Source organism: Manis javanica, chromosome 15 (genome assembly GCF_040802235.1).
Source record: "Manis javanica isolate MJ-LG chromosome 15, MJ_LKY, whole genome shotgun sequence".
Classification (NCBI taxonomy): domain Eukaryota; kingdom Metazoa; phylum Chordata; class Mammalia; order Pholidota; family Manidae; genus Manis; species Manis javanica.
Genome location: NC_133170.1, coordinates 84,996,149 through 85,021,996, shown reverse-complemented (window position 1 = coordinate 85,021,996; position 25,848 = coordinate 84,996,149). Strand labels below are relative to the sequence as shown.

Genomic DNA, 25,848 nt, shown 5'->3' with positions numbered 1-25,848 from the left:
CAAAAATTCCTGTATATGCTGACCTTTAAAAGTCCAAAGCCAGTTTTAAGATAGTGCTTGCTATATACTACTTTGGCAAAGGTAAAGGGGGTTGTAAGTCCACATCACACAGCCCCACAGTCCTCTCAGTGTGTATTAGAATGCACTATTCTGGCTCATTCTTTATTTTTCTACTGGGAATTAGAAGATGCTGAGAAAGAGTGGCAATGATAGGGTAGAACTGGGGGGCCATGCACAGAAGGGGTGGTGGTCTCTTGGGCTTAGTGTGTATGATGAGTCTGTGAGGATCATTTTTCAGGTTCCCCCCTGATGAAGTGTATGGATACTCATGAGTATGTATCTATCTCTTCTGACTGCCAGCGTTATGAGATAAGCATTATTATCCCCATTTTCCAGATTAGGAAACAGGCTTTAGGGGACTGACTGACTTGTCCAAATTCACAATACTAGCAAGTGACGAAAATATGGCCCTAAGCTCAGTACTCTTTCCAGAGTCTGTTCCAACTTCAGGTGAGATAATGTGAACATCACCTTGTTAATGTCTGGGAGGGACTGTAGAAGTATAAGCGTGGAAGATACTGACATTTTTAAATTACAATTAGCACAGATGCTATTTTCAGTGGGGAGAATTGGCTTGAGTTTTAGTATGAAACACTTTTTAAAAATGTGTTTTTATTATTTTTTATTTTGGTATCATTAATCTACAATTACATGAGGAACATTATGTTATTAGACTCCCCACATCATCAAGTTCCCCCCCACATACCCCATTACAGTCACTGTCCATCAGTGTAGTAAGATGCTGTAGAATCACTATTTGTCTTCCCTGTGTTGTACAGCCCTCCCTGTGCCCCTCCTCCTACATTATGTTTGCTAATAGTAATACTCCCCCTTTTTTCCCTCCCTTCCACCCATCCTCCCCAGTCCCTTTCCCTTTGGTAACTGTTAATCCATTCTTGGGTTCTGTGAGTCTGCTGCTGTTTTATTCTTTCAGTTTTTTTCTTTGTTCTTATACTCCACAGATGAATGAATGAAATTATTTGATACTTGTCTTTCTCCACCTGGCTTATTTCACTGAGCATAATACCCTCTAGCTCCATCCATGTTGTTGCAAATGGTAGGATTTGTTTTCTTCTTATGGCTGAGTAGTATTACATTGTGTGTATGTATCACCTCTTCTTTATCCATTCATCTACTGATGGAAATTTAGATTGCTTCCATTTCTTGGCTATTGTAAACAGGACTGCAATAAACATAGGGGTGCATATATCTTTTTCAAACTGGGCTGCTGCATTTCTTAGGGTAAATTCCTAGGAGTAGAATTCCTGGGTCAAATGGTATTTCTATTTTTAGTTTTTTGAGGAACCTCCATATTGCTTTCTACAATGCTTGAACTAATTTACATTCCCACCAGCAGTGTAGGAGGGTTCCCCTTTCTCCACAACCTTGGCAGCATTTGTTGTTGTTTGTCTTTTGGATGGTGGCCATCCTTACTGGTGTGAGGTGATACCTCATTGTGGTTTTAATTTGCATTTCTCTGATGATTAGCGATGTGGAGTATCTTTTCATGTGTCTGTTGGCCATCTGAATTTCTTCTTTGGAGAAGTGTCTGTTTAGATCCTGTGCGAATTTTTTAATTGGATTATTTGCTTTTTGTTTGTTGAGGTGCATGAGCTCTTTATGTATTTTGGATGTCACCCCTTTATCGGATATGTCATTTATGAATATGTCATTCTCTCATACTGTAGGATGCCTTTTTGTTCTATTGATGGTGTCTTTGTTGTCCAGAAACTTTTCAGTTTGATATAGTCCCACTTGTTCATTTTTGCTTTTGTTTCCCTTGTCCGGGGAGATATGTTCATGAAGAAGTTGCTCATGTTTATGTCCAAGAGATTTTTGCCTAAATTTTTTTCTGAGAGTTTTATGGTTTCATGACTTACATTTAGGTCTTTGATCCATTTTGAATTTACTTTTGTGTATGGGGTTAGACAGTGATCCAGTTTTATTCTCTTACATGCAGCTGTCCAGTTTTGCCAACACCAGCTGTTGAAGAGGCTGTTATTTCCCCACTGTATGTCTATGGCTCCTTTATCATATACTAATTGACCATATATGTTTGGGTTAATATTTGGACTCTCTATTCTGTTCCACTGGTTCGTGGGTCTGTTCTTGTGCCAGTACCAAATTGTCTTGATTACTGTGGCTTTGTAATAGAGCTTGAAGTTGGGAAGCGTGATCCCCCCTGCTTTATTATTCCTTCTCAGGATTGCATTGGCTATTCGGAGTCTTTTGTGGTTCCAAATGAATTTTTGAACTATTTGTTCCAGTTCGTTGAAGAATGGTGTTGGTATTTTGATAGGGATTGCATTGAATCTGTAGATTGCTTTAGGCAGGATGGCCATTTTGATAATATTAATTCTTCCTAGCCAAGAGCATGGGATGAATTTCCATTTGTTAGTGTCCTCTTTAATTTCTCTTAAGAGTGTCTTGTAGTTTTCAGGGTATAGGTCTTTCACTTCTTTGGTTAGGTTTATTCCTAGGTATTTTATTCTTTTTGATGCAATTGTGAATGGAATTGTTTTCCTGATTTCTCTTTTTGCTAGTTCATTGTTAGTGCATAGGAAAGCAACAGATTTCTGTGTATTAATTTTGTATCCTGCAACTTTGCTTAATTCATATATTGGTTCTAGTAGTTTTGGAGTGGAGTCTTTAGGGTTTTTTATGTACAATATCATGTCATCTGCAAATAGTGACAGTTTGACTTCCTCTTTACCAGCCTGGATGCCTTTTATTTCATTGTTTTGTCTGATTGCCATGTCTAGGACCTCCAGTACTATGTTGAATAACAGTGTGGAGAGTGGGCATCCCTGTCTTGTTCCTGATCTTAGGTGAAAAGCTTTCAGCTTCTCACTGTTAAGTATGATGTTGGCTGTGGGTTTGTCATATATGGCCTTTATGATGTTGAGGTACTTGCCCTCTATACCCATTTTGTTGGGAGTTTTTATCATGAATGGATATTGAATTTTATCGAATGCTTTTTCAGTGTCTATGGAGATGATCATGTGGTTTTTGTCTTTCTTTTTGTTGATGTGGTAGATGATGTTGATGAATTTTCAAATGTTGTACCATCCTTGCATCCCTGAGATGAATCCCACTTGATCATGGTGTATGATCCTCTTAATGTATTTTTGAATTCGGTTTGCTATTATTTTGTTGTGTATTTTGCATCTATGTTCATCAGGGATATTGATCTGTAATTTTTTTTTTTTTTGTGGGGTCTTTGCCTGGTTTTGATATTAGAGTGATGTTGGCTTCATAGAATGAGTTTGGAAGTATTCCCTCCTCTTCTACTTTTTGGAAAACTTTAAGGAGAATGGATACTATATCTTCTCTATATGTCTGATAAAATTCAACGGTGAATTCATCTGGCCCGGGAGTTTTGTTCTTGGGTAGTTTTTTGATTACTGATTCAATTTCATTGCTGGTAATTGGTTTGTTTAGATTTTCTGTTTCTTCCTTGGTCAGTCTTGGAAGGTTGTATTTTTCTAGGAAGTTGTCCATTTCTTCTAGGTTATCCAGTTTGTTAGCATATAGATTTTCATAGTATTCTCTAATAATTCTTTGTATTTCTGTGGGGTCTGTTGTGATTTTTTCTTTCTTATTTCTGATTCTGTTTATGTGTGTAGATTCTTTTTCTCTTAATAAGTCTGGCTATGGGTTTATCTATTTTGTTTATTTTCTCAAAGAACCAGCTCTTGGTTTCATTGTTTTTTTCTATTGTTTTATTCTTCTCAATTTTATTTATTTCTTCTCTGATCTTTATTATGTCCCTCCTTCTGTTGACTTTGGGCCTCATTTGTTCTTCTTTTTCCAGTTTCAATAATTGTGACCTTAGACTATTCATTTGGGATTGTTTTTCCTTCTTTAAATAGGCCTGGATTGCTATATACTTTTCTCTTAGAACTGCCTTCGCTGCGTCCCACGGAAGTTGGGGTTTTTGTGCTGTTGTTTTCATTTGTCTCCATATATTGCTTGATCTCTGCTTTAATTTGGTCATTGATCCATTAATTATTTAGGAGCATGTTGTTAAGCCTCCATGTGTTTGTGAGCCTTTTTGTTTTCTTTGTACAATTAATTTCTAGTTTTATACCTTTGTGGTCTGAGAAGTTGGTTGGTAGAATTTCAATCTTTGTGAATTTACTGAGGCTCTTTTTGTGGCCTAGTATGTGGTCTGTTCTGGAGAATGTTCCATGTGCACTTGAGAAGAATGTGTATCCTGCTGCTTTTGGGTGTAGAGGCATGAAACACTTTTGAAAATAATTAGTAAGCTTGAAAGTCCTATTTTCTCTTTTGTACCAGAATCTTCTGGCGCTGCTGATCGTAGTGCTCAAGGAGCTTTTGTTTTGAGCAGTTGAGGCCCCTACTTTATGGAGATGAGCAGGTGGAAGGGTGGACAGGGACTTGGGCACCATGTAAAGCCAGAAACCCCTCTCCCTACTTGGAGCTCACTGTGTTTCCTCTGCCTTGGCTGGTCATTCTTCCAATCTATCCTAAGGGAGTATCTCCTGTCAGCTCTGAGGCTGAACCTGAACCCAGCTGGTCCTGGGGAACATGAACCTTGGGGAAGGCGCAGGCCCACCTTGCATAGTCCCTGTGGTTGTTCGGTGCCTTCCTGCAATGTGCTGCGGAGGCAGGAAGCAGGTGAGCTCTCTTTCTTGGGGAGTAGGTCGTCCTTGGGTGTGACAGCTGTATTGATGCTCTCCTACCCGTGCACAAGGATCCTGCTGCCACCGCACAGAAGCCAGATCTCTCTGTCGTCCCTGGGTCCTCCTTGTGTTTTTCTCTCCAGTGAGAATTCTGATGGCATCTGGGAAGACTTGCTGGGACCTGGAGCTAGCACCTACCCTGCGGAGAGCAGGTGGACAGGCTTGTAGTTAGGTGTCAGCACCACCCTGTGCCTTCTCTCCTGTACTCTTTACCCCTGCTTTCAGGTTTTTTTGGGCATATACCTAGTAGTGGAATTGCTGGGTCATATGGTAACTTTATGTTTAATTTTTTGAGGAACCATTGGCCTGTTTTCCATAGGAGCTGCACCATTTTATATTTCCACTGGCAGTGCATGAAGGCTCTGATTTCTCTACATCCTTGCTAACACTTGTTATTTTCCATGCATGTGTGTTTAAATAGTAGCCTAGATTCAGGGTTTTAATGCTATTGTTTCTACTTTTATCTTTTTTTTCCCCCACACTGTTTGGTGGTCAGAGTCCATCACGGCATAGCTCATGGAGAAGTTTCCACACTTCATCACCAGCATTCTTCTTTTCTATATGTAGAACCCAGGAGATAAAATAGCTGTCAGCCTAAGGGAGATTTGAGACTTCCTTGTGTGGGAAAAAGCCTACTTCCATCCTTGTAAGAGACCTCAGAGCCTGTGTGGAAGTCCATCATGGCTGTTAGTGCTGTTGGCAGTAGTGGTCATTGTATTGTATATAAATGTAGCATGTGTTCACTCTGTCTGCCACGGCTCCTTCTGGGCCCTTCCAGGCCTTCTGCCCATCTCTCAGCTGGGACTTTTTCTGGCTTCTCCTGTCCTCACTGGCTTGTTTGGTGGTGCTCCCTTACCATCCCAGCTCAGCCCTTTAGGCCGGAACCCCTGCTGCTCCATCCAGCTTCCCAGGTGCCGGTCCTGTGGGTCTGCCTCCTGGAGTATGTCCCCTCATCCCCACTGCTACTGTCTGTCTGGGCTTCTGGCATCTCTTTGTTTAATAACAGCACATAATTCACGTATCATGCAGTTTACCAGTGTGAGGTATACAAGTCAGTGGTTTCCAGTGTATTTGCAGAGCTGCGTTAACCATCACCATAACCAGTTTTAGAACATTTTCATGAAGAAACCCTGTACGCCTTAGCAGTCATTCCCCATTTGTCCCTCTTTCTTAAGTCCACTAATACTTTCTGTCTCTATAGATTTGTCTAATCTGGACATTTCATATACATGGAATCAGACTGTATGCCTTCTGTGACTGGCTTCTCTCACTTAGCATAATGTTTTCAAGGTTCATCCCTGTCGTACCATGTGTCAGTACTTTATTTTATGACTTAATAATAATCCATCATGTGGCCATACTATATTTTATTTATCCATTCATCAATTGACATACACTTGTGTTTCTCCCTTTAAGCTGTTATGAATAATGCTTCTATGAATATTCACAAACAAGTGTTAGTGGAGAATATGCTTTCATTTCTCTTGGGTAGATACCGAGGAGTAGAATTCTGGGTCATATAGTAACTGTGTTTAACATTTTAAGCAACTGTCAGACTGGTTTGCACAGCAGCTGCCCCATTTAACATTCCCATCAGTAATGTATGAGATTCTGATTTCTCCACATCCTTACCAATTCTGCCATTTTTCGCAAACTTCAGACTGGTCTTACTACCTCTAATTTTTTTTCCTTTATCCTTCTAAGTTTCGTTCCCCTGAAAACTCAGAATGGCTTCCCTGTTGCCTATAGACTTGAGTTTTCAATCCCCTGGCCTGGCACTCTTGCACCCTCCCTGCCCGCTCCGAGGCCGCGCAGCGGGCACTGTTGGCTCTCACTTGTTCCTGTTTCTCCATTGTGCCACACACTCCCTGCTTCTGTTCACCACCCACCACTGCAGTGCTGTCCTTTCCTCAAAGCTTAGCACCTGGGCTTCCTTGATCCCTTGGTGAATTGTTCTCTACCTTTAGATGATGCTGTGTTTCTTTCTTTCATTCAACTTCTGAAAAGTGTTTATAGGTTTATTGCCTGTGCTGAGTAGTGAGCCCTGGGGGCAGGGGTTGGTCTCACTCTCCTGTGTCTCTGGTGCCTGGTACCTTGCTGGGAAAGGACAGATGCTCTGGCCAAGGGACTGAGAGGCACCCTGGGTGACAGACCACCCAGTCATCCTGAGGAAGTTGCTCACCAGCCTGTCTGCCTAGAGCTGGGGAAGCCCATGGGTTGGGGAGTGTTTCCCGGTGGGTCCCTGGCCCTGTGATGTTCTGGACTCTGCATGGACCCTCTCTCAGTCTCTGCTCTTCTCTGTCCAGGACTGGTGGACTGGCATAGTCCCTGCCAGTGATGGGACGCGCTGCTCAGCAGCAGCGCTGAAGCTCTCTGAGTATGGTAAGGACTGATGCTTACCTATTTTGCTGGCATCAGTGTATTTTATTACTTCACTTCTGGGGGTGAGGGGCATTTTCCTGGGTGGACCCTGAAGGCTGTCATTATGGGGCAGCCTTCCTCCTGGGAGAGCTGTTGGCACATTCGTGGGTGGGAAGCCTGACCTTGGAGGTAGGTAGAGGTAACTGCTAGGAGGTAGAGGTAGCAGGGTAGCTGGAATGGGTTACTCTGCTGCCCCCGCCTCCTGCTGTGGTGGGCCACTGCTGGCTGTCCCCAGCCTGTCCCTTTTGCAATGGACAGTACCCGAACAGACTGGCGTGGTCCTCCTAGACGTGTTCTGATCCTCAATTCTTTCCTCAGTTACCATTTGTTGTCATCTGTACATTCTGAGTGGGCTGTGGCTGCTTGTTCGAGGCGGAATAGATTGCATACTGGACCAGGGTTCTATTTATTGTCAGTTATTAAAGAGACAAGTGACATCTCAACTAAAAGCAACTCTCCTCTTCCCTCAAACCCCTGTTTCTAGATTCGAATTGCAGCCTTAAATGCCAGCTCCACTGTTGAGGATGATCATGAAGGAAGCTTTAAAAGTCACAAAACACAGACTAAGGAGGCCCAGGTATGTGATCCATAGTCATCCTTTGTAGGCAGACCTAGATCCTCCTTTCTGTAGCTGGTGCCCCATTTTTTCCCCAATGCCTTGTCCTCGCGTTCCAGTGTGAGGAGGCTCCTGAGGGGAGCTGCCTTGTCTGTGCGTTGCTGAAGGTCAGTGGGGGTGCCAGATTTGACTTACGCTCTTTGGAGTCTTGTTTTTTCCTATCACGAGGCCTGGTATCACTTCCGTTTCAGCCTGCCTGCCTTCCTTATCTCTCCACCCATGTCCTGCCTTAGTGCAAGTGTTTGCTCCTGTGTGTGTTTCACCTCCCCCATCACAGGAGAAACCAAGACAGTCTGGAGCCCTCTCAAAGGTCTGCTAGTCAGAGGTGTCTGGTCCTCAAGGAATGTCAGTGGGTCTTGGCCTTCCCAGTGCCTGCTTTGTCCCAGAGGAGGTTGTCACCCTCCCTGGCAGTTATCAGGCTAGGGCACAGTGGTGGGCAGAAAGCACTGGAAACCATCCGTATCCTTTAGGGATCATTGGGTTTCTGGCCACTCTCCTGGCTTTATCCAGAAAGGGCCAGGTGGGCTCATAACCTTGGTATTACTCTGACTGTGTGCCCTGGGTCTCTGTGTTTTTGCTGTTGCTTAGACTCAGTTGAGCCTGGTTGTTCACATCTCCCTGGGGGGCTCCTGAGGGGTTCTTTTCCCAGGGTTGAAGTCCTGGGAGGTTGGGGTGTTAGGATTATTTCCACTATAGAGGGTACAGCTGACAGTTAACGTGGTCTCAACTGTAGCCAACCCTCGACCCTACACATACTTTTGGCTTGAAAGAGACAGACCTTTGCACTGGCTGAAAACATCTCCTGTCTTGGTTCACAGGAAGCAGAGGCTTTTGCCTTGTATCACAAGGCCCTGGATCTGCAGAAGCATGACCGGTTTGAGGAGTCTGCCAAGGCCTATCACGAGCTCCTGGAGGCACGCCTGCTGCGAGAGGTGAGCTGCCAGCGGTCCAGACGGCGGGCCCTAGAACCAGGCAGCCTGGGTCTGACCTCTGCCTTCCCTCTTCTTAGTTGGGTAGTCTTAGACATGTTATTTCCCCTCTCTGCCCCTCAGCTTCCCCACCTGTAGAGTGTCAGCCTCATTGGGTTGCTGTGAGGGTTGAGTAAATCTAGTGAAACACATAGAATGGTTCTTGGTGTGTAGTAGGAGCTCCATAAGTGTCAGCTATTATTAGTACTTCATCTTGACAACCACTCTGCCGACACACACTGTGTGTGTGTGGGGGTGAATTATCCCCATTTTACAGTTGTGGGAGTGGAGGCTTAGTGAGGTGTTGATGGCTCAAAACCACCCAGTGAATGAAGCATTAGAGCCAGGATTGGAGCTCTTGGTTTTCTGATACCTAATGATCCCATTGGCAGCATTTTGGCAAATGCCATTTGGGTGATAGCCTATGAGCTCAGTGAGCACCAAGGGCTTTTGGAATCAGAGGAAAGGCCTGGGCAAACACCACAGAGCCACACTGAGAGCACAGGGTGTGGTGTAGACCGCAGGCAGGTCAGGACTGGGATTCAGCTCCAGGGTCTTGCTGGTGGTGAATGAGTTAAGCCTGAGTTGGCTCTGCCCTGGAGAAGTTGCCTGGAGGTATGGGGATGGGTCTCAACCTGAAATCGATTTAAGAAAGAATTGTATTTCATTAGGAGAAAAGCCTTTTGTTTTCCAGTATCCAAATAGCAAGCATAGAGATGGTGTGCAGTAGGGAAGCAGACAGACTGTCCATGAGCATTTTCTGAAACAGAGTCCTTCGGTTAAGCAGTCTCGGAAGGCAGACACCGTATCTCAAGTCCCACCCCCCCAATAGTTTCTACCACTGAGGAGGCAGAATGTGAACTGAGCTCTAATTGTCAGCAGAAAGTGTCTGTCCCTTCTCCCACCCCAGATGCCTCACTCATGCGCCCTGCTGTGCAGATTGTCGAGATTCTTTGGTGCTAGTCATGGTGTCTTGGAGTTATGGCTGTGGGAACTGTGACCCTCCTCCCCAATTAGTAGGAAGTAAGCGAGGGCCTAGAGAGGGAAAACGACTATATTCCACTTACATGAGCTTCAGCTATGGGCCAGGTGCCGGGCATGTTTTAGGAGTGGGTCTTCCTCTCGGCCCATGGTGGAGTTCACCTCACAGATGTGAGCAGGTGAACACAGCACCAAGCTGGCAGTCTAAGAACAGAGTTGTTGCTGGGTAGGCCTGGCACTGACAGGAGGCTCCCGGCTTGAACTCTCAGGCGCGGCAGTAGTCATGGGGAGGGTTCCCTTTTCTCTTTCGGTGTCGACTGCCTGCACACTGCCTCATGGTGGTCTGGCCTTTCTTCTGTCTGCTCAGAGCTGGAGGGGTCCTCTAAGAACATCTGGTATAGTGCTTTCATTGTCCCTTGGAGGGTGGCACCAGGCTGCCTCAAAGGCTTGCCGCAGAGGCCAGCCTGGAGCTGGGTGTCCTACTGAGGCTTTAGGGCCTAGGTATCACTTCTGCTTTTCTGTCTTTGTTCACAGGCAGTTTCGTCGGGTGATGAGAAAGAGGGGTTGAAACACCCTGGGCTAATGCTGAAATATTCCACGTATAAGAACCTGGCCCAGCTGGCAGCCCAGCGAGAGGACCTGGAGACAGCCATGGGATTCTACTTGGAGGTACAGTCTTGGCAATGCTTGGCTGCCTCCTCGTGTCTGAGAGCCCTTGGTGGAGGGGTGAGGCTGTGGTCTTGTTGGCTGTAGTGGTGTGTCACCGAGCTGTAGTGCCCGAGGCCCTGTTTAGTGGGTGACAGTAGTGAGTTCAGGTGGCCTGGAGAGTAGGGGCCTGGGTCTGCATTCTTCCTCTGCCACTCAAGGCACGTGACCGTTGGTGAGCTGCTTAATTTCTCTGGGCCTCTAGGTCCACACCAATACAGTAATAGGAAAGAGGGTGGTTGTGAAAAAGAAATGCATTGGTACATATACAAGTGCTAAGAATAGAGCCTGACACCTGCCCCCCTCCGAGCCTGTTCATTGTAGTATTGCCATTATTTCTATACTACCATCACCATCTCTGTGGGCACCTCTGATGTGCCAGACACTGTGCTAATCCTCATGCCATCTTGCAAGGTAGGTGTCTTCACGAGGAGACGGGGGCTCAGGATCACTGCTAGTCAGTGTGGGAGCGGGAATATGAACCAAAGGCTGCCTCGAGGCCGCAACCTTTCTAGAATCCCTCTATTTACTTTTAATTGTACTTCCTTCCACTTCTTTTACCTCCCAAATGTGTAAGGAATGTATATGTTTAGAGTGACAAAATATGTCAGGAAAATGGTCTGAATTAGGTAAGTCAGTCCGTGTAACTTCTGTTTGCCGCTTTCCCTGGTGGTTTGAACGGCTGGGCTGGTGCTGGGCCCTCCGGTCACCGTGGGCTCCTGCTCAGCAGGAGAGCCAGCTGAGTGTGGGTGCCCTCTGCTTGTGCTGCCTCCAGGCAGTCATGCTGGACTCCACGGATGTCAACCTCTGGTACAAAATCGGACACGTAGCCCTGAGGCTCGTCCGGGTGCCCCTGGCTCGCCATGCTTTTGAAGAAGGGCTGCGGTGCAATCCTGACCACTGGCCCTGCCTGGACAACCTCATCACTGTTCTGTACACCCTCAGCGATTATACAAGTGAGTCGGCCTTTGATGGCTTTCTCCCATGTGCTCGGGTTTTTGGGACAAAGGAGGGAGGGTGGCTTGGGTAGGTTGGGGGCCAGTTAACACTGAGGGGCTTTCTGACCAACTGTCAGGGAAGGTGGAGATGGTTTTGCATGCCTGCTTTGTTTGGCTTTCTTTCTTACTCAAGCGAGATGGATTGAGTGCACTATAATAATAATAAGTAGGATGGTCTCTGAGTGGGTTCCCCTCAGTTATCTCATTTCACACCATCATTGTCCCATCCTGTGCCACAACCCGTTTCTGTAACTTGCTGACAGATGGCCTTGCAACTGCAGTTTGACCCAGTCTGTGGTTGGGGACCTCTTGAGGTGGCCCATTCCTTTGCAGAGCAGCAGGGCTACTGGGATGCTTTCTACCAGGTGGATGCCCAGTCTGGCTTCAGCTACCTGGCTCTGGCCTTGCCCTCTGCTCTGCAGAGGACACATCTGCCCCTTATGTGGCTGGTCCCAAGGCAGACGCTGATTGGGTGTTCTGGGCCTCCCATGGGCATCAGCCCCTTGAGGCCAGAGTGGAGGGAGCCTCTCCAGGGGCACTCTGAGCAGGGCTGAGTGCAGCAAGCCCAGGGCTCTGAGCTTACCATGGAGGTGTGGAGCCCAGCTGTGCTTAATAGGACAGACACGCTGGTGACCACTGGCTGCTCTGAAGGGCCCCTCCTGGAAGGCTGACTTGCAGGGGCTTTCTCTGTCCCTTTTTAGAACACAGATGGCACTAGAACGGAGTGTGTTGAGAAGAACAAGGCCCTGCTCACCCTTCCCCATCTCCAGTCTTCTACAGCCACTTTTTAAATCTTTTTAATTGAGGTAAACATACACACATGGAATGAAGTGCACAGGTTTGAGGTCTGTGCATTCAGTTTGTATACATGAAACATGTCAAGATGCTGAATGTTTGTGAAGCCCCAGAAGGCAGGCTGCAGCCATTAACACCCCCTGAGGTGACCTTAATTTCTCCCTTTTGTCACTAGAGATGCGGTCTGCCTGCCCGGGGTCAGGCCTCCTCTAGTGGAGTCAGGTGGGGGGTGTCCTCTTCTCAGCCTGGCACCCTCGGCTGTGGCTGTCCTGTCGCGAGCACACCTGTGTGGGGCCCGGCACTCACTAGGCCTTTGTACTGCAGTTGTCTGTTCTGTGTGGTACACGGTATGACCGTGCTGTGCCAGCGCAGTTGGGTTATTCCAACCCCTGCGTAATGCTGCTGTGAATGTGCTTGTTCCCCTCTGGTGCGCACCGGCACTTGTTCTGTTGGTTGCTCCATTTTCTTTCTCTCCGGCAGAATGGGATGGTTCCCTTGGGGTGCCGTTTTGCTCTCACAGCTGCTGCTTTCAGAGGCACTGGGCTCTTCCTGGGAGCTTGTCCCTTGGCTTGGGTGCCGGCTTGAGGTGAACAGCCTTGTGTTCCGTCTTCTGTCCCTGGCTATCTAGTTTGCACCCTTCTCTGGATTATAAGTTATGCTTGGTAAACTTAAGTCCTTGTTTGAAAAATAGGTTTGGGGGAATGAACTGATGCATAGGTCTATGAGAGCCCTGGTAGATACGCTCATTTAGACCCCAAAGTTAAAGCACCTTGTTGAGTGGCCTCCCAGTGGCATTTGTGCATTTAAGCTGAATAGTCGGGGGTGCCTCAGGGTAATGTCTACCAACCACCTTTTGTTTCCTTGAGACTTCTCAGGCCTTCCCTGTGCAGGAGAGAGAGTGTAGTGCAGCTAGAATGCCTGCTGAGAATGAGCATCTTCTGAAGGCAGCTGGGTGCTTCCCTGGCTTCCTCTCTGGCCAGCACTGATGGCCACTCTCGTGCCACCATGGCCTTGTCCATGAGGCAGGAAGATTGTGTGCGCTGAGCAGTTAGCAGCTTGCTGGGCTGTGCCGGGGCTGTATGGACCCCTTCCTGCCCACAGGTTGCTAGGCCTTCGCGTGCCTTGAGTTGTGTGGTCGCTGTGGAGCTTTGTGGTGGTCTCTGCTCTCTCCACCACAGTGTTCTAGAAGGATACCACTTCTTTTCTCTTCCAAAGGGTCTTGGCTTCTGCCCTGGCTTTCCTTCCTCCTTGCCCCTGGCTCCTTTGTCCAGTCATTCTTGACAGGAGTAGCATGGTAGCAGTCCCGGTGCTTAGGCAGGGCAGAGCCAGCACTCTGCAGTCTGTGCCAGTTCCCGTGTGCGCCTGGCAGCACCGAGCCTGTTAGGGACTCGTAGCCGTCGCAGTGGTCAGGGGCTCTTCCCACTTAGGACACTGAAGGCTTTCATGATTCACATTGAAGCTCTGCCTTGTGAGTCCATGTCATCCCATTTTTTGCGTTAGTTTGTGTGTTACTGTCTCTACTCCTGGAGGAGCTGGAGTCATCACAGGCTTTCCAGATCACTGATTTGAGAAGGCTTGTTGACATGAATGATGCACACATGTCTTCTATAGCCGACAATAACTTTTCATGGCAAGGACAGTTTAAAACAACAAAAAAGGAGAAAAATAGGAAAATACAGGTAAACTAAAGGAACACAAACTGGTTTTGTGTGTATGAATGGAGCCACACCGTGTGGCCCATTTGGTGCCCTGCGTCTTCCCCATGCCGTCTTGCGGCCTCCCTTCTGGTCAGTGAGCACATCCCTCAGGCATCTGCATGGCATCTGCTCAACATCCTAGTGTGTGGATTGGAGAAACCTGCCTTAGCTAGGCCCCAGGGTGGGGCACTGAGTGGTTTCCTGAATTTTTGAAGGTTGTTTTCCAGTTAGCCAATAGCTAATAATCACTGTGGGCCCTGCGGGTTTTTTGTAGCACCTTCTAGAAGTGGATTGCTGGGTCAGGGGTCCGTGTGTCATACCTGTGGTTCTCCAGAAAGGTCATGCCGTCTATCCCGGCAGCATCTGGGTTTGCCCCATCTACTGTGGGTTGTGTTATTTTCAGAAAACTTTCCTGATGGAATCAAAGTAGCACCTCATTATCGTTCACTATGCATTCCTTAGATTCTGAAGTGGGGACATTTTCTTGGTGTCATCGGTAAGGCCAGAAGTTTGGAGCGCACTCTCAGAGTCGTCCTGTTTCTTTCCCTGCCAGCATGCCTGTACTTCATCTGCAAAGCTTTGGAGAAGGATTGCCGGTACAGCAAAGGGCTAGTTCTCAAGGAGAAGATCTTTGAGGAGCAGCCTTGCCTCCGGAAGGACTCTCTTCGAATGTTTCTTAAATGGTGGGTCCTGCCTCTTCTCACGCGAGTCAGACCCCCCACTTCTCCTCCGGCACCATGTGGTCGGTGAATATCAGGAGGCACTTGCCCCTTGTTCTTGCAGGTGCTGACCTGGGGGATGAGCCCCGCACTTCGTCCCCACCGCAGCGCCCCCATCTGGGAACTGGCTTTGATCGGCTGTGTTTATCACTCAGCTCTGCCTAATCTTGGCAGTGCTTCCGTGGCTGTCTGTTGCCCTCCTTCTCCTCTGCCCTGCCGGCCCTCCTCTGGACACTAGCAGCAGCTTGCTGTACACCTTGTCTTCTTGCCACTTTCCATTCCCCTTTCCAGGGCCTTGCTCCCAGTACTGCCCACATTCAGTGTCCCAAACATGACCCTGATCCTGTCTGTGCCCTGTTTGCCTCCAGGACAAATCTCATGCCCAGGAGTATCACCTGGCGGGTCCTTTAACTTTACACTCTGTGCCCGCTTAGGTCTCCTCTTTGCCTCCTGTCTCTCCGTCCCCTGGAGGACAGCTGCCCTTGGCCCCTGACAGACTCCAGGCCTGGCCCCACTGGGCACTGTCCTGTCCCTGCACCCTGGCTCACAGCTTACCTCTCGGCAGCTTCCCAAATGCTGGTTGCCTCCCTCCCAGCTCCAGCTGAACCAGGTGCCCTGTTCTCTGGTACTTCCCTGGCCCCTTGGGCTCACCTGCTGGGGATTGGTTGTTACTTATTTTGGCGTCTGTGCCTCTTGTTTGTATCTGGTCTGAGGGAGCTAATATTCTTTGGAGACATAAATGAAACTTGGGAGTCCATAAGCGAGTGGCCTTGTGGTGGAGCCCTGCTGGGAGGCATGGGGACGGTCTGGAGCGGAGGGCAGGTAGAGCCTGGGCTGCCTCAGGCAGAGGTGGCCGTGGGGGCACGGCTCAGGCCTCAGATCCCCTGCCCTTTCTCTAGTTTGGAGACACTGGACATGGGTGAGCTGAGTTGTCTTGATGACTTTTTTTGGAGATGAGCAGGATGGATTAAATTCTCTAAACATTTTCTGTAAATAATTGAGAGCAAGATTTTATTTTTCTGTGGCTTTTCTGACATTACTCTGATACTGTTAATACATATGAAAACCTGTGTTTGATTTTGAATTGTAGAAAGAACAAAGGGTATTAGTCATTTCTAGTGTATGTGGGTACAAGAATACTAATTACTGCCCTTTCGAGGCCAGACTCAAAGTGGTTATTTGTAGGAAGAATTAATACAGATTAAAGGGTATTAACTTAACTGCATCCCTGTCTGTAAAATGTAAGCCTTGGCTCTAGTTTGTAATTTCTCCTTGTCTTACATGCTTTAGTGACATGTCAATCCATGATGTGTCAGTGAGCGCGGCTGAGACACAGGCCATCGTAGACGAGGCCCTGGGGCTGCGGAAGAAGAGGCAAGCGCTGACCGTGCGGGAGAAGGAGCCGGACCTGAGGCTGGTGCAACCCATCCCCTTCTTCACGTAGGTCACCCAGCTCTCTGGGGCTGCAGAGTCAGCTGGTGGGCCCTGCACAGGAGAGAAACCCAGAGGCCTGGCCCTGGGCTGGGTACACACTGGACAGATGGCTGGAGGTGTGCGCTCATGGATTGCCAAGAGGCACACCGGGCCCCCCAAGTGTGCCCTGTCTTAGTCCCTCTTTGCTATTGCTCTTCTTGAGCCCATCCACCTACCCCATTCCTGGAAGCCCCCTCTCGGTCTGCCCTACCAAGAGGAGAAAAGGGAACTGACATTGGGAAGCACTTGAGGGGAGGAAACTGAGTTAAGAGCAGGCAGATGGTGAGTGGGGCGCCTGGAGTGGATTCCAGGTCTAGGTCTTCTGGCTCTTGAGGCCGTGCTCTCCCTCTAGGGTCTCACGGGGCTCCTTGGAGGATGGGCCGCAGCACAGCCCTTGTGGGTCCCGAACTGTGTGAGAGGATGGGAAGGCTGGTATTGGTAGCCTGCTGGAGTTGGGGTAATTTAGCCCTTGAGTGAGATCTGGTGTGCAGTTTCTGTTTTTAAAATTCTAGCATCAAATCTTGAATCTTTACATTTAGCATGTCTTGGCAGCAGTGATCTTTTCCCCACTTCTTGAACTCAGAGGCACCATCAGATAGTGGCCCACAGCTCCTGCCCTGCATTGGACAGACCTGGGCCAAGGCTGGCACCACTAGGGGGTGAGCTTGGGGACACTATGTGCCACTCTACGCAACATCCCTGTCTTGCAGGGTTGTCATGATAACTAAAAGGAGCACGGGGGCGAGAGGGTGGCTAGCTCAGAGCCAGCAGTCAGTGTTCCCAGGAAGCCCTGGCTCTGACCCACATTGCGACTGCTTGTTTCCACATGCCAGTCTCCCAGGACATGTCCCACCAGGTGCCGGTATGGTCAGGAAGTTGGGGTCACTCTTCAGGCTGCTCTTGGACTCCTATCAGGTGCCCTGCCCACTGTTTCATCACATGGGTCAGGAGCTCCATCCCTTCTGCGTGTGGGCTCCTCAGTCAAGAAATGTGGGAGTTTGGAAGGGTCATGGATGCCTGCCCGTTGCAGTGAGGAGCAGCAGGCCTGAGGACATAGGCAGTGTGACTGGAGGAGAGAAGCTGTGGGCTGGTGCCTGGCCTCCCTCCCTGGTGCAGGGTGACAGCCAGACGGAGCATGAGGAAGACAGGCTGGGCTGAAGGAAGCGTTGCTTGGTAGTTACGTATGGGGTTGGGGTATTAGGGAAGAGGGTAGGGATTCCCCTGTGGAAGCAGAGGGTATGGGGCCCTTGATATAACCACCGTCTATTCCAGGGCTCGCCACACTTCACCTGTAAAGGACCAAATGGTAAATACTTTAGTCTTTGTAGGCCAGGTACAACCATCTCTGTTGTATACTCTGTGTGTGTGTGTGTAATAATCCTTCACAAATGTGAAAAACATTCTTAGCCTGTGGGCTGCACAAAACAGACTGTGGGCCGCAATTTGCTCTCTCCTGGCCTCTTCTGTGCCTAGTAGACATGAGCAAGACGTGAGGAAATGAAACTGTATTTACAAGGCATTTGATGAAATGCAGCTGGAGAGGGGTCATTCCTGTCCGAATCTAGCCCTTAAGGGAGACAGGAAAAGAATAGGTGAGAAATCCCCCCCAATCCCGGGGGCTCCATTTGATTAGGTTCTGGATTTTGAAGCACTGTCTTTTTCATTCTTTTCGCAACATTTACTGGATACTAGCTTCATGCCAGGCACTGTGCTCTGTGCTGGGGACTCCTCCACGTGGTGGGGCCTGGACCCTCACTGGAGCCAATCCCAGGGGCAGCCAGTCACCCAAAAGAAGGAGTATATGCCACAGGCTGGGGGCCTCATGAGAGAGAAGCACAGCGCTGGGGGAGCTCCTAATGGGGTCCACACGGCCCTGGGGGTCCCGAGGGCTTGGATGCTGTAGCTGGAATCTGACAGAGGAGTGGCACTGAGCAGGCAGAGGGCCATGGGCGTGGGTAGGGCCCTTGATTTTGGCTAAAGGGAAGCCTCCGTGAAGGCCCTAGGTATTTGGGAGTGTGGTTTTGTTTTCAGAACTGAAAGAAAGCTAGCATGGCAGGGAATACAGGGGTCAGGGCGGGGGTGAAAAGAGAAGGTGTTGGTCGGCTGGGCCAGGCTGTGCGGCACCCTGAGGCCAAGGATGTGGTCATTAGCCTGAGAGCGTGGGATGCCATTCAGGGATGGATGGGTGGGTGGGTATGTCATACCAGGCTGCAAACTACAACATGTCATACCCCACAACACACAACAGTACATAACGCATAACATAAAACTCAAAATGGCAGCTTACAACATAGCATGCAGTACCACAGTAAAATACACGCACAACACAACACACACAATGGCCCTGGTTTGCCATCCGATTTGGGGGCCCACTGAGATGCTGCTCCTGAGAGGCCCTGCCCAACGGCCTGTTTATCCCCTTAGACCATATCCCTCTCGGCAGTCCTCCCCTCAGAAAACCAGGTCAGTGGCAGCAGAGAAAGCCACTGATAGTTTTAGGGTTCAGCCTTTAGGGGAGGAGTTGTTGAAGAGTCAGTGGTTTCCATTGACTGCCTGGTAGAAGCTGCAGGTGCCTGAGGCTGAGATGCTTCGGGGTGCTTGCCAGGGGGCAGGGAGAAGGGTGCCGGGCCCCCCTTCGCTCCGGCTCCAGCTCGGCTGCTCCCCCTCAGTGGTGTTGGACTCCCGATTTCGTCAGTAGCAGCACTGCCATGAGGGCTCCCCTGCCTTGTGGGATGGTAGCCCGGGAGCCAGCGCTGCTGCCCCTCTCCAGGCCAGCTGGCGCTCTGCTCGGAGCATGCTACGGTGGGGAGCTGAGTAGGTACGGTGACCCTGTCTTTGCAGCTGGAAGTGCCTCGGAGAGAGTTTGCTGGCCATGTACAACCACCTCACCAGCTGTGAGCCCTTGCGGCCCAGCCTCGGCAAGAGGATCGACCTATCTGATTACAAGGACCCTAGCCAGCCTCTGGTGTCCTCTGTGGTGGTGGCACCTGTCAGCGTGATCCAGTCCAGCCCTGTCAGTGCCAGCCCGGCTGTGACAGTGGCAGAGCCCATGCTCTCCTGTCCCCCTGTGGCCGCGACCAACTTCCCACTGCACAGGCCCAGCCTCCTGGATGCAGGTGTCACTGCAGGTGAGCAGGCCTTCTGGGGTCACCTTCCAGGGAGACCCCTTTTGCTGAGCAGGAATGAGAGTTGGGGTTCCTTGGCCTCCAGAGGGTGGGTCCTGCTGGTGCTCTTGGCCTGAGGTTTAAGCGAACGCCCCTGGCTCCACAGGGGAGCCTTGGCGTGGCTGGCCAGGAGCCGCTTCAGCAGCGAAGTCCCGTGGGAGAGGGCGGGGCTCGGGGGTGGCTCCCTGCCCCAGGTAAGTCCTGACCGAAAGGACTCTTCCTGCCTGTCATGTGCGAGCTGGCAGGTCCCTGTGCTGGCTCTGCTCTGCTGCTGGCCGCGTGCTGCAGCACTGCGTGCTGCTTGTGCTGACCCTATTCTGAGTTCTTTGACCTTAAAAAACACTCAGCAATGCCCCCACCATATATGGTAGTATATTTTTGAATGGTTTTCTTGTTTTTTATTTTCACTGGAGTTGTAAAAAATTTCAGACAACAGTTAACAAGCCTTTTCTTGGTTTCTGTGCCACCGAGAAAAGAATATCTGTCAGTTATAAAGAGATTTCTGAATGAACATCTGTGTGGTTCTAAATTTTTTTACTTAATCATACATGACACTTCTCTTCAATTTTACAGAAGCTGTCTGTATGATTCATGTGATTCTCCTACTTTCATATCCTTGGGTGCTCAGAGGATCCTGGGGGATGAACAGGGTCAGTGTCACTGCTACGCACTCTGTCCCATCTCGGGTGCATTCACTGAGGCCCTAGAGGCTTTCACAGCCACCAGCGGAGGGTCAGAGGGACAGGAGCATTGACTCTGGGAGCCTGGTGTTCTGTAGCCATGAAAAGTAACCTGAAATCTGGCTTGTGGGTTCTGTAAATTCAGGAAAGATGTAAGAGTTAAGGAATTTGAAATGAACTTAGGACTCTGTTGTTAAAGAAGAGATGGGAGATTTCCTGAATGCCAAAGAAGATAACAGTCAAATGTATTGGTAGAATTAGAAAAGAGGGGCACTGATGTGCCCTTTTGTGCATTTTCCTGTCCCTGCCCCTTGTAAGATTTTAGTTTGCACTCTTTGTGAAGGTGACATTTCTGGGGGAGATAAATCCAAGAAGGGAGTAAAGCGGAAGAAGATTTCAGAAGAGAGTGGAGAGACGGCAAAGCGGCGGTCTGCCCGCGTCCGAAACACCAAGTGCAAAAAAGAAGAGAAAGTTGACTTCCAGGAGCTTCTGATGAAGTTCTTGCCATCCAGGTACTGTGCACACTTTTTCAGATTTGCAAAAACAAGCAAATATAAAACAGCAGCATACATCACCAATAATGCTTCTCCTTCCATTGCTGCCCCCTCCTCTGGGCGCCTCCTTGTTTTCCCATAATGTCTGTGCAAACGGCAAGGCACAGGTCTCCCTGGATTGGGATCTTGGGTTTTCTAACAGCGCTTTGAGTTGTGCATTCTTTCAGAGGACCAGGTACTTCCTGGGCCCTCAGGAGCTGAATGGTCCATGTGCTGGAGGCGACACACTGGCAAGCGCGTAAACACAGACACCCACTTGCTGGGAGGCCTGGGGCTGCTGCTCCATGGAGGCAGACTCAGGAAACCCCACAGAGGGGGGCGCACTTCTGCTTGCAGGGAGAGGGTGCCTGCTTGGCTTCTCCAGGCTCGGCAGGACCCCCTCGCATTCTGAGGGGGATGAGGACCAGCTTGTAAATCCTTCCTTGGTCTCACTGGTTCTTAACGTCTCTCAGAGAGGCCTCACAGGGGAGGGGGCCAGGCTGCGCAAGCTGGGACAGGCCTGGACCCAGTGCCCCTTTCACAGATCGTCACCAGTGCTCCAGTCTGTCTTTGCCTTTGCATCTCCTGCAGAGGCCCCAGGGCTCTCGATTCCTGAGCCTCTCAAGGCGCTGCAGTTCAGGGTGCCGGGGTGGGCGCTTCTTGATGTCGGCCTCCTGCCACTCCTAACCGAGTGGAGAGAGCAGTTCCCTTTCTACTGGTTCATCATCTTTCTGCCTTCTGACATTTGGTGGGTACATTTCTTGCTTTCGGAGGCCTCCTCTCCTACCCCCTGATCTTGTGAGCTTATACCTTTTTATTCCTCCACGATTACTGGAGTGCAGTTTGGGAGGTGACCGTGTGTGCCCAACGTGCATCTTTGACTCGGAGTCCTCAGCTGGCGTTTTGGCTGGTGACAGTTTATTTCAGCGGTGACGACATCTAAGTGGAGGAGGAAGAAGAGCCAGAGGCTTTAGGTGCACTGTGACTCTGTGTTACAGCAAGAGTCCCAGTTTGCCTAATTTGTTGCCATTCTTTCTGTGGGTGCAATACTTCCTGATAAATCCCTCCTAGGCACAGCCTCAGGAACAGGCTTCCCTTCGGGAAAGCTGCAGGACGATGCCGTGCTTGATGAGGCCGAGAGGTCCGAGGGACCCATTTCCTCAGTTTCCCCTAGCCCTCTTTATGTAAAATGGTGTCTGCTTTCTTTTGAATCTTTATTTTAATTGCCGGTTTCCACGTCTGCTTCTTTCAGCAGTCAGGCAAGAGCAACATGATGTCTTGTCTGGAGTAGTCACCTGGGGGGTCGTGTAATAAGTGAACGTTGACACCGAGAGGTGCCCTGTGCGTTTATGCTGCAGGACTGCTTGGTTGAGAGGAAGCTGCAAGGCTGGCCCAAGGTGGTCCTTAGGGGGTGTTTGAAAGAATGGGGCTCGCTCAAGAGGGACCCCCCCAAGTCCCAAGGCGTCGTGAGGAGCCGTGGAGGACCAAGTTCAGAAAGGCCTGCTGTGCCCCCAAATGCCACCCTCCTGGCCACTTTCTTCTTGCCTGCCGGGCTCCCATCAGGTCTGGAGCACACCAGGTGCTCTCTGGGCCTGTCCTTGTGCTGCTGCTGGGGTCCAGCTGACCCTGTCTCCTCCAGGGTTGGCATGAACGCCTGAGAGGCCTTTCTGACGGTCCTGTGGCCTCTAGCTTAAGTGTGTGGTGGTGGGTCCTTCCTTGGGTTCTTTTTTTGTGTGTCTCTGCTTACTGTCTGTCTCTCCCCTTAGAAGGTAAGCTTACTCTGGTCAGGTCTGCCACACTTACAGCCCAATTCCAGCGCCTAGCATAGTGTCGCACATGCCCAGTGCTCAGTAGTCCTGTCGGACGGGACGAATGAACAAGTGAGTACAGACGAGACGCCAGCTCCCAAAGGCCTGGGTTCTGGACCTGGCTGCCTGCTTGTTGTAGTCTTCTGTCTGGCTCCATCTTTTGTTTCTCTCAGAGGAGGAATTCAGGTGCTTGTGTCAGAATGTGTGCTGTGGCTTTTGTGAGTTTGGTATGTTCCATGCAGGTTAAGGAAGCTGGACCCCGAGGAAGATGATGACCCCTTTAGTAACTATGAAGTCCAGTCAGAAGCCAAACTGCAGAGCTTCCCTAGCATTGGGCCTCACAGACTGTCATTCGACTCAGCCACGTTCATGGAATCTGGTAGGAATTGAGCAACATGATCATTCACTGTTGGGAATTCTTCCTCCCATGATCCTATAATCTTAGATTTTGTTCTGGGAGAATGGTTCTGGGATGTTTTTTAAAGTGTGGTCAAAGGTTTGCCTGGATTTGTCCTGGGCCTGAGCCTCATGGTCGGCTGGCGGGGCGGGGGGGTCCTCTGAAATGTCTGGGTTCATACTTGACTATGCTGCCTGAGTGTGGAGTAGGCCAAAGCCAGGGTGGGGCGGGGCAAGTCCAGTGTGTATGGCCAGCTGTTGAGTGCATATTGTGTGTTCTGGCTTGTGGCAGCACTTGGAGATCAGCGCTTTGATACCCGCCTTAGACCTGGGAATTCAGAGAAGCTGGCTCGCAGCTAGTGAGGGCTGGAGCCAGGGTTGGAACCTGGCAGTGCCGCCCGGTGGTGGGAGGGCACAGACTCTCTTCTGCCTCCGCCTCCCCCTACCCCCAGAGGAAATGGGGGAGACCCTGGCGTGGAGGGTTGTCTGTCTAAGTCAGGTTGTTTCTCTCCTCCTGGGCAGAGAGGCAGGATGTGCACGCCTTCCTGCTAGAGAACCTGACCAACGGGGGCATCCTGGAGCTCATGATGCGCTACCTGAAGAGCATGGGCCTCAAGTTCCTGCTGACGTGGCCACCAGGCCTGGCCGAGGTTGTGCTCAGCATCTATCACAGCTGGAGGAGGCACAGCGCCAGCCTGCCCAACCCACTGCTGAGGGACTGCAGCAGCAGGCACATCAAGGTCAGGCGGGTGGGGTCCTCCTGAGGGCCAGGGCAGGTGTGGGGGCCCTCTGGGGGGCGGGGCGGGGGACACAGTCACGTAGAGCCTGCTCAGCTGCATCTGCTTGTGAGCCTGGAACCTGAGCCCTGGGGGAGTTTGAAGCAGGACGTCATGACACCTGCTCTGTGCCTAGAGAGATCCCTTGTTCTGAGCGGAGGACCCACTTGGGGTGAGAGTGGGCAGAGGGCCGTTAGGAGGCTGTTGCCAGGTGAGTGGTGGTGAAGGGTCCTGGACCACTGCTGACAGGGGACCTGCACATGGAGGCAAGGGAACGAGATGAAGAGGCTTCGGGGGCCAGCCAGGCTGGTGAGGGAGGTGGTGTCCTGAGATGGAGGAAAGCCAGTGGTGAGGGTGGGGAGAGTGAAGCATTTGGCTGCATTCAGGGTGTCATGGACTTGCCCAGTTTTCAGCCAGGTGAGAAGATGTAAGTGCAGAGGCTAAGTAGGTTGTTAAGGGAAGTGGGGTGTGTGGGGGGAGGTGGGGCGCCGCCAGCAGGGAGCCAAGTCCAGCTCAGCCCACCTGCTGCTGCACTCCAGTCCAGGCTCCTTCACTTGGCATCTTCCGAGGCTCAGAAGGGTCCTCTGGCCCCCTTGTCCCCTTGGAAGAGGAAGGCTAAATGCTGGGAGGGGCCCTGGGAGCTCACAGGGCCCCCTGGGTGGTCTTTCTCATTGGTGGCTCAGAGGTGGAGCTCGAGGCTGACAGGTCCCTTAGGGCCCTGTGGGTCAGTGCTCCCTGGCCTTGCGGCCTCCACAGCTCAGGGCGTGCTTCCTTCCTGGCAGCCTCTGCCCGCCAGGCTTGCTCCTGCGGGTAGTGTGGAGTGGCCAAAGCAGCCAAGGCTTCGGTCCCCAGTAAGCCAGGTTGGTCATTTCCCAGCTCTAGCTCCCATGCCTACCCTGGGAGCAGTGTGCTGAGCCTGGCACTTTGAAGGGTTGAGTGCCGTCATGTGGATGCAGCATATGGCTGGTACCTGGCTGGTGACAGAGCTGCGTCTTCCGTAGGGCAGCCCCTCAGGCCTGAAGACAGGTTTCCCGCTCCTCCCAAGTCTCGTCAAATGGAGGTCCACATGCCTCTTTTTATGTCCTGACAGGTAGCCACTGATTATTATTTATACAATGGAAAAAAGATTGGAGGAAGAATTATATTTTCATCAAAGTAAATTTTATTTTAGTTTATTCCATCCCCCACTGTGTGGTGACTCTTTGTGATGCCCTTCCTGACCTTCTGGTGCCTGTCCTGCAGGATATGATGCTGATGTCTCTCTCCTGCATGGAGCTCCAGTTGGACCAGTGGCTGCTGACCAAGGGCAGAAGCTGTGCGGGTAGGAGGCGTTCTGTGTTCTGTGGCAGGAGTAATTTTCTGAACCCTTGGCAGCCAAGAGAAGGTGGGAGTGGGGAGGCTGAATCATGGAATTCAGACTTATATCTGCATGGGGACATTTCCTGGGTTGACTTGTCAAGCCAGGGAAAAGCCAGGGTCCCAGAAGTCCCCTGAAGGACACCTGAGAAGTAGTTAGCAGCAGCTGAGCCCCCGAGGGAGCCACCTGCCTGCTTTTTCTGTTACTCAGAATTGAAGGAAGTGGGGACTGTTTTCTTAAGTTATCACTTGACACTATATGTATCCTCAATAATTTTCCCAAATCATGTGGATCATTCTGATTTTTAAACCATTACCTGGTTTAGAGATGTGCTCAAGTTCAGTCTGTACCGTGAGGGCCCTCCAGCTCTTGGAGTCTCTGCATCTGTCTGACTTCTCTGCCACGCAGGGGCTGTAAGGCTCTGTGGGACTCAGGGCACCGAGGCAGTATGGAAAAGGCTGAAGGTGACCTCTGGGGAGCAGAAGGGTGTTCGGAACCTGCACTTGCAGCTGACTCTTTCTGGCCTGACTGGTTTTTCAGTATCTCCTCGGAATTGCCCTGCTGGGGTAGTGAATGGCAGATTTGGGCCTGATTTCCCAGGAACTCACTTCCTGGGTGACCTCCTGCAGCTGTCATTTGCATCATCCCAGCGGGACCTGTTTGAGGATGGCTGGCTGGAGTTTGTGGTCCGCGTTTATTGGCTGAAGGCTCGGTTCCTGGCACTGCAGGTTGGTTCTGTTGTTGGTTGCTTGGCGAGCACGTGCTGGCACCCAGCAGAGGGAGGGGAGAGAGCTGCATGTGTGTGTGTGCATGTGTGGCACCTGCTTGGCACTGGGCTCAGGGTGAGGAAGTGGGATGTGGTGGGGAGTTTTTAGCATTCCAGGTATCAGCATGGCCACCAGTCTGTAAAGCACATACCACAGAGCTCTGGAAGGGTTCTCCTGTGTCCCTCAAAGCCCCCCACTCAGGATTGCCTTGAGGTCTTGACCCTTGGC

General features: G+C 50.3%; 1 protein-coding gene across 11 annotated transcripts in view; it reads left to right on the top strand.

Moving 5' to 3' along the window:
• CABIN1 (calcineurin binding protein 1) overlaps positions 1 to 25,848 on the top strand; it is a 154,806-nt gene that overhangs the window by 20,349 nt on the left and 108,609 nt on the right. For 10 of the 11 annotated variants that reach the window (XR_005054480.2, XR_012125410.1, XR_005054479.2 and 7 more), the window contains exons 2-14: positions 7,073 to 7,148; positions 7,672 to 7,764; positions 8,622 to 8,735; positions 10,287 to 10,421; positions 11,233 to 11,413; positions 14,501 to 14,630; positions 15,957 to 16,106; positions 18,981 to 19,267; positions 20,327 to 20,495; positions 22,567 to 22,703; positions 23,243 to 23,460; positions 24,739 to 24,817; positions 25,394 to 25,581. Coding sequence is in view for 8 of the 11 variants with exons in the window: in XM_036993213.2 (XP_036849108.2) it covers positions 7,146 to 7,148; positions 7,672 to 7,764; positions 8,622 to 8,735; positions 10,287 to 10,421; positions 11,233 to 11,413; positions 14,501 to 14,630; positions 15,957 to 16,106; positions 18,981 to 19,267; positions 20,327 to 20,495; positions 22,567 to 22,703; positions 23,243 to 23,460; positions 24,739 to 24,817; positions 25,394 to 25,581 (1,884 nt within the window). In the remaining 3 variants the exon portion in view is untranslated. Of the gene's footprint in view, positions 1 to 7,072; positions 7,149 to 7,671; positions 7,765 to 8,621; positions 8,736 to 10,286; positions 10,422 to 11,232; positions 11,414 to 14,409; positions 14,631 to 15,956; positions 16,107 to 18,980; positions 19,268 to 20,326; positions 20,496 to 22,566; positions 22,704 to 23,242; positions 23,461 to 24,738; positions 24,818 to 25,393; positions 25,582 to 25,848 lie in introns of those variants that run through there. The other variant, XM_036993214.2, reaches the window with a different exon arrangement.